We start from the raw sequence: 13374 nt of genomic DNA on the forward strand, positions 1-13374 counted from the left end.
TAGTGATTTTTTCACAGGTGAAGGTAACAGACCCACTGGGTGAAAACTTGATTCACATTCTTGAATTTTATTACAATTTTAATATACTTATCTGTAACAATTTGAATCTTAATTTGAATATTAGTAAAACCCATGAACCAAAGACATAAAAATTTTAAAAGAAGTTTACCATGTGTGACATGAGTTCCTATTAAACCAAATGCAGAGCACAGATTATTTTCTATATTAGTGTGTGTGTATATGACTTGTAGTTTGTTACTTACTTAATTAAGGTTTTAAGGTTTTTGTCTTTTTTGTGGTGTTGATTATTAATTAATCATAGTGCTGTTGATAACACAAAATTTCTCTCTCAAATCATATAACAACATTCCTGTCTTTTGATAGCTATTTTTATTTCATGAATTTTATACAGACTTTGAAAAAAATAAATAATTTACACATTATTTCATGTGTTTATGTTATTTTGGTATTCTAACATGTACATACATTGTACATATATTTTTCAATAAAAACAACAACGAATAACTTTTATTGTCAGAGACTCAGAGAGGCACAAGTTTTTCACAAATTACTTCTGAAATTTGTGAAAGAACCTCAAAAACAACAAAATTTTGTAAGAACAATTATGGAGACCATGTCATTTTCCTACAGAAAGCAGTGAAGTTCAACAACACAATAAAGGATGGGGCAACGACAAATTCCACCGCAACTGATCAATTCTTAATTTTTTTTTACTGATGTTTATTTTAGCTGTTTCCTTTTTGAGGAATTCAAAATAACTTGATTAAAATACAAACTGCTTTGTTTGATTCAGCATTTTCACAACTTAATCCCTTTCTCTACCAGTAACACCAATGCCACGGGTTCAAAGTTCATGGTCATCGGGATGATAAAATTCACTTAAAAGTCTGTAAACATAAGATGGGGCATTTCCTCCACTGAAAAAAAAATAGCAAAAAATTATGTTAACCATTACTTTAGTTTTGACAACAGAAAATTTAAACAATAAGTATTTGCATTACATTAAAATGAACTAAAGAATCAATCAAACAGCCATAACCTGTTGGAAATGTACACATATCATATATGTTCGTTTAATATCTCCATATTTCATGTGTTACAACAGACCATGAAAATTTTAATCTGACCATCATATTTTATCCATATTGGATATTTTTCATACTCAATAGATACTGCATAAGAGAAGAGCATTTCAGTGTATATTATCATATCAGCACATTTGTTGCAAGAAATCTTTTCATAATGCTGAGAAATAGAGTTAAAATAGGTGCAGCTGTTGGAAAAAAAAGGCTGGCATGAAGCTATATTTCAACCTGCTGAATGCATGAAGAAAACATATTTGCTTCCAGTTATGTAAGAGGCATAATAATTAATGTAAGAATTAAAAGCATTTTCTCTGGTTTGACTTACATGTTAGATACATAGAGCGTGACAAGTTCTGGTGGGACATAATCAAACACAGGGTTATCTATCTGGACTTTAGATGCTATCTCTCCCTCCTCAAAATTCATTACATCCTTAGGGCTCACAAACTTGTTAAAGGCATCCTGTAATGACAAGAACAAAATGTGATACTTAAGGGAAATAACTCTCACTTTTTTTTTTTAAACACACTATCATTACAAGGAATGTTGTCAGACAGTGAGACACTATTTTAATACATGTGTAATACCCTTTCTCATTATTTACTAATTTCTCTTTCTGTTATCTTCCTTACCTGGTCATAGGAACACAAATATTGTGGTGATAATTTAAACATGGCTGCACAAACCAGAAGCTGTAAAAAAAAAAAATAAATAAATAAAAAAAGAGCAAAAATTTTATTCATCCACTATATTCATTGAATTGTGTGTGTGTGTGTGTTTTGTTTTGTTTTTTTTTGTATACTGTCATCAATGATTCAATGTACGAAAAACATGTAAATATACATTACAAAGACTGGAAAATAACAGATGTAATTTCAAGTTTGTGACTTTCTCGAAAATATTTCTAACTATTAAAGTGTAGACATGGACTTACTGGAACTGAATAGTGCTTGGCAGCTAGGGCTATTGCATGAGAACCATTTACAGCTTTTAATCTAAAAAAATATATAACATACGATAAAAAAAAATATGTTGTTATTATTTTCAGTACCAGATACTAACCATAATTAATTTAAGTCATGAATTTTAACAGACGATGAAGATTAACATATTACTTCAAAACTGATACATGTACAGGTTGGAAATTTATGCGTAACTCCTACTGTTGAGGTAATACATAAGAGATGTTATACCAGACCAAGACTCAGTATCATTTTCTCAGATAACTTTATCTTAATTTTAAAAATTAATTGGCTACTGCCCTACTACTCTCTAAATAGTGAAATGGTTTAACAGTCATGCTTCATTTCCAAAGGAATACTTTTGCATTTACAATTTTGAAGTGCATAGTGTACATTAAATAAATGTATGAAAATGTTTTGTATGGGTAGTATCATATATTACCTATGTAAGGGTGGTGTGAGGATATGGATTTTTGCCACATATTTAATACATAGGATCTCCTATGGTTGTGGTTAGATATGATTTTTGATGTAATAAACAGAAAATTCAATGTTTTGTAGATGAATACGGAATTTATTTCACTCATGAGACAGGATTTTTTTTATATTTTCACGAGTGCAAAGCACTGGACTCATGAGACAGGATTTTTTTTATATTTTCACGAGTGCAAAGCACTGGACTCATGAGACAGGATTTTTTTTATATTTTCATGAGTGCAAAGCACTGGACTCATGAGACAGGATTTTTTTTATATTTTCACGAGTGCAAAGCACTGGACTCATGAGACAGGATTTTTTTTTATATTTTCACAAGTGCAAAGCACTCGTGAAAATATAAAAAAAAATCCTGTCCCACTCATGAAATAAATTCCATATTCATCTACAAAACATTGAATATACTCTATTTATCCGTCAAGTTGTGTGTTTTTATCTCTGAGCCTTGGTGAGGGTATAAAAACAACAACGAGTTGGATAAAAAAAAAATTCAAATCCAACCACAAACCATGGGAGATTCTTTCTATCATGTTTTCCACAGAATTTTGCAACTGTCAAAACTAAGCTAGACACTACCATATAATCTAACATGGATGCTAACCCTTCATTGGTTCTAACAAAAGGAGTAACTCAGAAATTCCCTCAAGAAACTACATATACTTAACAGAGCCTTGTGTTAGCTTACCCTCCGTTTGCCATCACTGTATGAGTTCCTATAATAACCTTATTAACTCTGGACATAATAGCAAAGACAGCAGAATCATTAATGACCGTAGTCTCTATGTTGGCTCGGGCTAAACTCACGGCTAGTTCCTGGCCCTACAAAAAAAAGACATTTTTACTGGAGATATTTTTATTGTGTGAATAAATTCACAAAACATCTCAGTTTAACTACACTGTATTCCTTATTGTCTGTTCACCAATATCCCAAAACAAAGTCTAGTATATTACAACATGATTATGGCTGGCAAACAAAGTGCAATGGGTACTCCATCAATGAACAAGTAAATGAAATGAATACTTTTAAGAGTTAAAGAGAAACAAATGATGTTATTTGTAATCCTAACACTACCGCTGCTAGACTGGTCACTACTGTCATTGTATTAAAATCGACAATGTAGTGAATATAACAATATTCTGTGAAATCCATCCCGTTGCATATACTATGTTGATGAAGCACTATAGTATTCAAGTCCTTCCCCCTCTCTTATAGTGCATATTACATTATGATGAAGCTCTTTATTACAGATATTTAACAAACATTTATTCATTTCTTTTACTTATTCACTGATGCTAATTTTGCTAAAATAAAAATGTTCTCAGTGAGATTTAATGTTTACAATAATTAAATCAAAGTTACACAACATACATGTACATGTACTTACATGGAAAAATGGAGCACATTCAACCACAATTACTTGAAACTTTCTTTTCTTTGCTGCTTTCTATAATAATTAAGATGAATTATGGTTGAATTATTCACATCAACTTTCTCTGAAATTTTTCTATTAACATAGTAATACTGCATGTAATTGACATATGTGTCCCTGGTAAAAAGGCAAGATAAAGGAGAAAAGATAAATAACAGGCCTTAGATTCAATCCTAGTATTTTCACTATTTGAGTTCTATAAAAACACAATTGCAACACTTTTACAGTTTATTCGTGTGTAAATTCGGGTTCATGCTGCTTGGCAATAATTTGTTTTGGGCATAACACATAATGAAAGAAATTCAAGTCAGCCAATCATCTGAAATTAGGTACTTTTCAGCACTGCTGATAACTTGCAAAGTAACTTTTGAAATAACAGGAGGCCTGTGGGTCTTGAAAATCACCTGAGAATAAGGTGTATAATTATGCATTTTCAACATTGTAAATGAACTTTTTGGCCCAACCAAAGGACCTGAACCCTGGGGACACAATCTTGTTAAGGGCTTACAGCTTACTGTCAAGATGCATCAAACTTGTTTGCAAAATTTCCAAGAAAAAAGAATGAATTCTTAACAAATGCACCATGTGGTTCTGAACCATGGACATGTTTCAGAATCTTTTTTATAATTTTTATACAGGGCTAAATGCTCATAATCTCATAATCAAGCAAACAATTTGCAATCTAAATGTCCATAAGTAAAAAAAAAAAAAAAAAGATGTGTTTTTACATGTAATTTATGACCAGTTTTTGTAGAAGATTGTGTTTATTATAATCATGCAAACTGTGTGCCTATTAGATTTTCATGAATTCAGATGATTTTTGAAGAAAGCGTGAATTTTTATGGCTTAAGTCCAAACAACGTATACCTCTGGTCAACCAGACAAGGACACAAACCATAGCACTCATTTGACCTAAAAATACATAGTTTCTGGTTAAGTTCCTTATATACTCACCTTATAAGTTGGTTCATTTATAAGTCAGTTGTATTTTTTCAGATTATTTTGGAGGAATGTGCCACTGACTCACTTATAAGTCAGTGTAATTTTTTTTTCAAGAATCTAAAGCCAATTTCAGTTTAATGTTTAAATGTATTTACCTGTGTTTAAAAGAATATTTTGGGAGTAGAAATAGATATTTTATCTTCTATTAACAATTTAAACAAACATAAGAGCATTTAAATCTGTAAGCAGTTGTGTTATATGCATGTGGTAACCTTAGATCTTCCTTCCACTGCATTAGATTATGTTCCAACCTTTATAAAGGATAAACATTGGGAGTTGTTAAAGTAATACTATATTCCCTCCTCCAAAAAATACCCAATTTTTAGGACTAGCTAGTAAGTTGGACATAAAGTTTTGGATCAAAATTCAACTCTCCAAAATCTGACTTACAGGTGAGTATATACAGTATACAGGACATAAGATCCAGGTTTTATCCCAATACATCCTCTCATTGAAACTATGCATTGGGGAAAAAAGTATTTTTCATAGCTCTTCAAACTTAATGTAAAAATTTGATTTCTTTTTTAAAAAAATAAACCTGCACCTTTAAGAATGCTTCCACTGTTCTTGATTTCCCTGCCGCTAAAATGACTTCATTAGCATGGATGTGTTCTAGTGCTTGACCAGCAATGTTGTCTGCACTGAAATATGTATAAATCATACGGCCAGTAAAATATTGAGAAGCACACAGTAATCTCCCTATTCTTACTTTTTTGGAAATATGCATCAAATTCTATAAATGTCAAAATCAAATGTACTTTTTCTACTGACAAGGAAATGTGGGCTTTTAGGTGCAAGTTATATATAATCTATGACAATTTCTCTTTCTGGCTCTATGATAGAAATATTTTTCAACAGAAGAAACCTATAGATGTGCACACTTTTCCTCACGGCAATCATTCAAAATCATCTAACTAACCTGTTCTCCAGTTCTGTTATTAGTTCACTTATTGCATCTAAAACTGAGGCCTGAAATGTGAAAGAATTTAACATAAATGGGGAAAAAGTTAATATAAATGTACATACTGTAAAGTTTACTTGTGCGATAATGACTTAAGTGGGACCAGATTTTCTTTTGTGACGAAACCAGGAATTGACAGTTTTAATTTTCAATAAAGACATAAAACTGTATGCATTTAATTCTTAAATTTACAATTAAGAATAGTTTTTCAAGCTCTTTATTATTCCAGGTACATTATATTAGGATTCTATACATGTATATGTAGACAAGTAGATGATATTCAAAAATCTTTTAAATTTATAAAATAAATTTTACATTGATAAAAAGCAGTGACATTCTCAATAATCCCACAAACAAGAAAACTGTTGACAGTCTGTACAGAAATCACTGCTATGAAGTACAGTATTACTACCTTGAGGTTTGGTACAGATTGACTGAAGTCATCAATCTCACCGCCAGCCAACAGCATTTTCTGTAAAAAAGAAAATTAAGTTAAAAAAAAAACACGTCAAATACTTATCTCTAATTTTGCTTTCAAAAGTTTAGTTCATAGATTAAACAACAAGAAATGTTTTAGAAATATATCTGTCCCCCATATTAACAAGAGGCCTATGGGCCACATCACTCACTTGAGTGCTTTGGTTAGAGAAAAGCAGAAATCAGTTCAGAACTGAAAAGTTTTAAAATAGAAGTGGTCCCATCCTACCCTGGATGTTGATGATTTGAACAAGCTTCCTTCCATATTAAAATGATTAATTATGGCTTTGCTGTTCTTGAGATAATGATCTTTAAAGATATTTCCAATATATTCCTAAGTATAACTTTGATTCCCTGTTGTGGCCTGGCCCTACCCCAGGGGGTCATGATTTGAACAAACTTGAATCTACACTCTGTAATGAAGCTTTAACATAAGTTTCAACTTTGAGAAGATTTTTGAAAGATGCCTTCTAAATTTTAATTATCTCCCCTGAGAGACTGCATGGCCCATCATCTGAACAAACTTGAATCCTTTTAACCCAAGGATTCTTTGTAGCAAGTGTGGTTGAAATTGGCTCATTGGTTCTGGAAAAGAAGATGAAAATGTGAAAAGTTTACAACAACAACGACGACAATGACAACAGATAATGGGCAAATTTTGATCAGAAAAGCTCACTTGAGCCGTCTGCTCATGTGTGCTAAAAACGTTAACTTTAAATTTAGAATGTCTGTAATGATGGTTAAAAAAAGGTAACCTACTGGGGGCACTTAATGAATAACCTAAGAGGGGAAAACATTATTCAAAGTTTGATCTCTATCAGATCCTGATATTATAAGGGTAATTTACTTCAAAGAGGATACCTTTGTACCAAGTCTCATGTCTGTCAAGCAAAGAGTTCTCAAGATACTGAGTGGTCAATATCTTAATATATATGTCCAGTTTGACCATTGACAATGATAAAGCTTTAACCAAAGTTTGTCTTGTTATTTTTTGTTTTTTTTCAAAATCAGTGGGTTTATAGAATTTTTTTTATCAACATCCCCATCCTATTTTCACTATTTCTTTTCATCTATCCTTGGTTGGATCAAACTTATGTCCCATATTTTAAAGGGAAAGATTAGGCAAAAAGAAAAAAAAGAAGTGAAATTACTTACCATAAAAGTTATGATAACCATTTAAAATTTATAAACATAAACACAATAAAGCAATGATCACTGATTAAAAGTAAGAGTTTGACAAACCCATGCGGTCTACCATTTAAATGTTCTTCACAGTTTTGAGTTCTATCTCAGCATCCTGATCAGTTTCATATGTTTTGCTACATCAACTTACCCCTTCACAAACCAGTGCTGATCTCTTTCAGAAATTCTAACCAGTTTATGTTGTTTGAAAGTATGTCGTAAAGTATCAGTAATGCCATCTTATCAAGCCTTAATAATACCTTGGTAACTTAAAAATTGATGATATGACTTGCAATACATGTACATGTAGTTGTTTATTTGTGTACAGTTCATTTTTTAAAACATATACATGTATATGAATATGTTTGTATATAGTGGGAGTTTTACAAAGCGGGGTTGCTGATGTCACAGAGATGCTATTACGGTGGCCTCCATGCATTTGCAGGAGATATAAACACTGGCCAGATAAATGAACCATATTTGACTTAGAAATTTGGTGGGTGTTTACAACATACTGTAATCTATTTATTTACAAAATATATGCTATACCTGGCTTTTCCTTTAAGTTAGTTTTATTCATTCGCACCCAAGGATGGTCCAGTGTTATGGTAAAGAAGATGAAAACGCACAAAGTTTTCATACAGCAAATGAAACGTGACTGTGGACAATTTCTTCAGAAACACTCACATAGAGAACTTTAGTTACATGCTCACAAACTCCATTTAAACATTTTTTTAAAGTAAACTTTCCTAACACCAAAAGTGATTCATGTATCATGATACTTCTACAACAAAACCTACATGTAGAGATTCCTTGGGATCTCCCTCCTCCGATTTACCTCGTAATGCACTGAAATCAAGGGAAGTAGAGCATGACATCAATTTTAATCTTTATTCATCATAAATCATTCATACTAGGGATGGCAATCAAATACAAAATACAAAACCCCAAGACATTCTGAACTGATTAATCAGTTAATTGTATCAAAATTTCTTTACTATTTTATCATGTATCAAATAAACAAAAATGTGTTAGTAATACTATGTTTATATTTGTTCAGAGCACTATTAATATTTAATTTCAATAGACAAAAATAAAATTAAAATTAAGAAGTCCATGAAACATGCCTAAAAGAACTATATGCGGTTATACATATTTTTGCCCCCACAAAAGTCATATTTTGAAAATTTCTTGAAATGTGCTGAATTGTATATATTGTATGAAAAATATAAATTAACAAAAAATATTTATATTTTCAAAGCAGGTTATTGGCAGTTTTTGTTTCTATGATGTCACAAACTATTCAGATTTTGTGTTATTTTTCAGAAAGAGGAAAAAATGGACAAAATTATTCAATTTTTACTATAAAATTTATAGAGCGCAGGCCTGCTCCAAAACAATATTTACATATTTCATTGATATTATCATTCTACACATTATATCAAACTATTGAGTTGGAGCAGACCTGCGCTCGGTGACTTTAACTCGAAATATCGATATAATATACACCTTTTTCTGTATAAATCATGGAAATTCTGAGTTTATGTCATTTTCCTGACGTCATACCTAACATATGGCGTCATGGCTTATAAAAATATTCAGTGCTTTGAAGTCTTCAGATATTCCCCTGTTTCAGAACATAATTATATATTTCTTCATCAAAGTTTGATTTTGGGGACAAAAAATTGGTCATTACAGAATATAGTCCTTTCAGATACATTAACAAATTTTTAGACTAGATGTCAATCAAGTTCATTCTGCGTTGTCACCAAAATCACAAACTATGTTTGTTTATTTGATAATATGATTCAATGAGTAACTGCAAAGAAAAGATGAGGTTACTATTCAATGATTAATAATTAAATTTTTAAAGAAACACATCACAGGCTGGGTATATGTAAAGACGTGATGTTTAAACAGCAATTAACATCTCACAAATTAACTCCATGAGGTCAATCCAGAGAGCTTTAATTAGCTCCGGATCAGCCTAAATAGATGGATGAAAATGATATCAAATAAGACTTTTTTTCATATTTTTAAATGAAATTTAAGGACATTGTGTTTAAATTTACACATATATTTTAATTTTTTCTGACTAGTCCATTACAGATTTTCTAACCGATTACAGTCATTCCAACTGAGTAACCGGTTAACTAGTTATAAATTGCCATCCCTAATTAATACAGAAAATAGAATACATGTAAATCAATTGATTTAAAAAATATTTATACTTTTTTAGACAGTGTTTAATCTGGATTTCTTTTACAACAAATATTGGCTCACCTTGCGTATTCCTCTCTGATAATTTTGAGAACTCTTCTCACCATGTTTCCAACAGCTGTTTCTGTGAGCTGAGCAGCCATCAATCTTTTCCCTTCCTTAATAACATTTGCCATTACTTCTCTGCAAGGATACAGAAATAAATACATGTACGAATTGATAATCATTGTTTTTTTCTCACACTTCCTAGAATGTTTTAAAAATCTTACTGCTTACTTTTTTATTCAAAATACAATGTACTGTAAAAGGGTTTAAATTTATATACATGTACCTTATTCTGAATTTAAATAACTCAGTACACTGTTTCATAGATTTCAAGATTCTCATAAACGTGAATACTAGTATATTACATGTTTATATCTAAGTTTTAGTACATTCCTCTTTACTTATTATGGCCCATTTTAAGAAATGCCTGTACTACTTACTTTGCTGAGCTGCATTTGGACTGAGCAATTACTATTCGCAGCAAAGAAACTGTTCTGAACGCTACATTGTAAGACCCCTCTATTGACCTACAATGTCCAAGAACAATAATATACTGTTTTTCATCAAAGAAGAGTATCTATTACAGCAGAAAAAGTTCTCCTATACAAACAATCAAGTTTATGGTATTGCAGAAAACATGTGATTGTCTTTTCCTTTAACATATTGTAATGTAATAAATATTAGTTCATTTTATATCAATCCTCATCATGGTTCAAATAAATTGAACAGACTTGAGTGTACTCTATATAATGAAGCTTGTATATAACAGGTGCTTGTCAGTGAAATGTATTTCATTAAGGTTTCATAAAAAATATATATATATATATATATATATATTGTTGGACTCCCTTCTAGATTACATCATTTTTCTGCACAGGCAGGCTTTTTTGCTGAAAATGGTGGGTACAGATGCTATATATCTGTCCACATACTGGGTTTATCAGATTTTGAACAATCAAGAAATCAGTGAGGATATTATGAATTTTCAGTGGACTGTTTATTTAACACTACAAGAAGGTATGGCCAAAAGCTTGATTTTACAATAAAGAGTGTTGACTGACCTGTCTCTGGTTCTGAAAGGTTTACTGTTATACATTATTCTATTTGTCAATCTCTTAGCATTGCATTTCAATACTTTTTAGCTTACAAAACATTTTCAGTGATTGCACCTTAGCTACGTACCATATATGGAATACTAAGAAACCCAGTGATGTAGGTTGATTTCTTGATTTTGTTTAAGATTGAAAGGTTTGAACTTTAAAATTCAATATTTCTAATCTGGTATTTTTAAGTGTAAATTTAGTGAATATTTTACAGCTTTATTGGTTATTTCTTATTGCTTGAATATCCTTCCAAGAACCTTTTATTCATGTAATTCAATGCTCTACTAGAAGTTCATACACAGAAACTATCATTATACTGTGCCCTCCCCCCCCCCCCCCCCCCCCCTTTAATTTTTGTCATTTGTTAAAATCCTAGTGTTAGTGTTTTGCAACAGAATTAATTATATATATATATATCTATTGCAATTTCATTTTCTAGTTATTTAATATTATTCGATGTGAGCAATTCCAAAAGAAATTGACAAATACATTAAAACTTGTCTATCTGAACACCACTGGTTCCATGAAAGTTGGCTGGATTAAATAACAATCCAGATTAGAAAACATTTTAAGCAATTAAAATAACTGAAAAGGACTTAAAGATAAGATCATAATAGACAAGATTTTGGAATACACAACATCCAGATTAGACTACTTTTACCATACTATTTTCTTTTGCAGCTGCGAGCACTGACATCTTTGGTTGCATAAATTGCGGTCAAAGATAGATGGCTTTTGACCTTGGCTCATAAAAAAACATACACTTATAACAACTAAAACAACTCGTTAGTTGTTAATGGACTTTTACATTTTTTTTTCACAAATCAGAAGCAATTAAGCCCCTGAGTACATATTTGATCTACATAACACGACTTAAAAGAAAATCTTTTCTCTAACTAATGTTTTTCACATTTTTTTTTTAAATACATGCACTTTACTGTCGTCGAATAGATCTACATGTACATTTGTGAAATCAATAACATATATTGATATAAATTATTCATTCCTCTGCTATGATCTTATGTCTCATATTCCAAGTGCTGATGAATTACCCCTGCTTTAAATCTCTGGCAAAAGCATCAAGCTTTTCATTCAACTCGTCCGCTTTTTCGGTATCTCCGCTGGGCATATTTCTGATTTTTCACTCTGATGCTTTCGAAGTTTTTCTTAGCACATGCAATACCGGAAGTACAAATATCATGGTTGAGTCGGACAAGACTTGATTCCATTTTCAGCTCATAACCTAAGCGCGAAATCCATTTATTATTAAATTCATCTATTTATTTCATAAACCTATTTTTTCTAATAAAAAGGCACAGGGAAGAAAGGGAATAAGGGAATGCAGTGTTAAAACGTATGAGCTCAATGGTGGATTCAGGATTTTTTTTCCCAGCAAACAGGGAAAAGAGGTTGCACCTGATATGCTTCTTCTCATGGACAATCCGCTTTTCCTTCACACACAATCTTACCAGCTTTACGAAAGACCTGTGTTTCTCAGAGGGACCAATGATTTTTTGATGGGGGGGGGCCTTATTACTAAATAATTTGAAAATCCCAAACGGGGGGGGGATCTGACCTTCCCGCTGACTTCGATTTAGATTAAGCTCATCTGAATGTCATTTCTCTATAAATTCGCACAGAGACAGTACACACGATAAGAAGGTTTATAAACCTTTCTCAATATCCTAGGACACTTTTTTAAAAGATGTTCTTTAAGCATGTTAAGACGTACAGGTCTGTTGTAGAAAACTGAAGTTTGATACATTTTTTTTATTTAAAGATAATTTTAGGAAAAGTTTGTGTTAAGACCGCGGAACATTAACTGGTAAAATTGGAAATATGCAGCTTACGTCATTTCCATCTGTCGCAGTCAAACACTTGATGATATACAATGAAATGGGCGGGTACAATTTGACACGGACGTCTGCGAAAACATTGGATTGAAATTGCAATTCGAAATTCATTTTCAATCCACCTGAGCTATTTTTAGCAAAGCTATAATTATATGATCGAAACGTCAAATAATTTCAGTTCCCAAATGCGTATAGTTTGAAATTAATGTATAACAATTTTCTATTTTGAGGACAAACAAAACTTAAAGAAGATATAGCTATATGTATATTCTTTTAGGGGAAGGCCATTTGATTCTAGAAGTTGGGGGGGGGGGAGGGGGGCTGGCAAATTTTGTCGAATCAGATTATTTATGGTTATGTCTCACATGAATGAATATATTAAATATTTGTAGGATGAAAAAAGACATTATTTATTTTCTTCTTCACTGAAAAAAAATTTGAAATTCAATTTCAATCCATCTGAGCTGTTTTCAAACCTTAAGGAGGCTGGGGGGGTCAACAAATTAACCACAAATTAACCACTAGATTTAACTTAATT

The 13374-nt window shown here is 31.5% G+C and overlaps 1 protein-coding gene across 1 annotated transcript in view; it reads right to left on the minus strand.

The window, feature by feature from the left end:
• Window positions 1-230: 230 nt before the first annotated feature.
• The window catches only part of LOC133190280 (translation initiation factor eIF-2B subunit beta-like), a 234850-nt gene continuing 221706 nt past the window's right edge, over window positions 231-13374 (minus strand). Inside the window, exons 2-14 of the mRNA XM_061325816.1 lie at window positions 12036-12116; window positions 10321-10407; window positions 9899-10018; window positions 8416-8464; window positions 6369-6428; window positions 5915-5964; window positions 5540-5636; window positions 3949-4008; window positions 3249-3382; window positions 2041-2101; window positions 1739-1798; window positions 1432-1568; window positions 231-938 (exon numbers count right to left, since the gene is read on the minus strand). Coding sequence (XP_061181800.1) covers window positions 866-938; window positions 1432-1568; window positions 1739-1798; window positions 2041-2101; window positions 3249-3382; window positions 3949-4008; window positions 5540-5636; window positions 5915-5964; window positions 6369-6428; window positions 8416-8464; window positions 9899-10018; window positions 10321-10407; window positions 12036-12112 — 1065 coding nt within the window. The 5' untranslated portion in view covers window positions 12113-12116 and the 3' untranslated portion in view covers window positions 231-865. The remainder of the gene's footprint in view (window positions 939-1431; window positions 1569-1738; window positions 1799-2040; window positions 2102-3248; window positions 3383-3948; window positions 4009-5539; window positions 5637-5914; window positions 5965-6368; window positions 6429-8415; window positions 8465-9898; window positions 10019-10320; window positions 10408-12035; window positions 12117-13374) is intronic.

The sequence above is a fragment of the Saccostrea echinata genome, unplaced genomic scaffold, assembly GCF_033153115.1.
Source record: "Saccostrea echinata isolate AGI-Se365-2 ecotype Australia unplaced genomic scaffold, CSIRO_AGI_Sech_v1 ptg000022l, whole genome shotgun sequence".
In the NCBI taxonomy this organism is placed as follows: domain Eukaryota; kingdom Metazoa; phylum Mollusca; class Bivalvia; order Ostreida; family Ostreidae; genus Saccostrea; species Saccostrea echinata.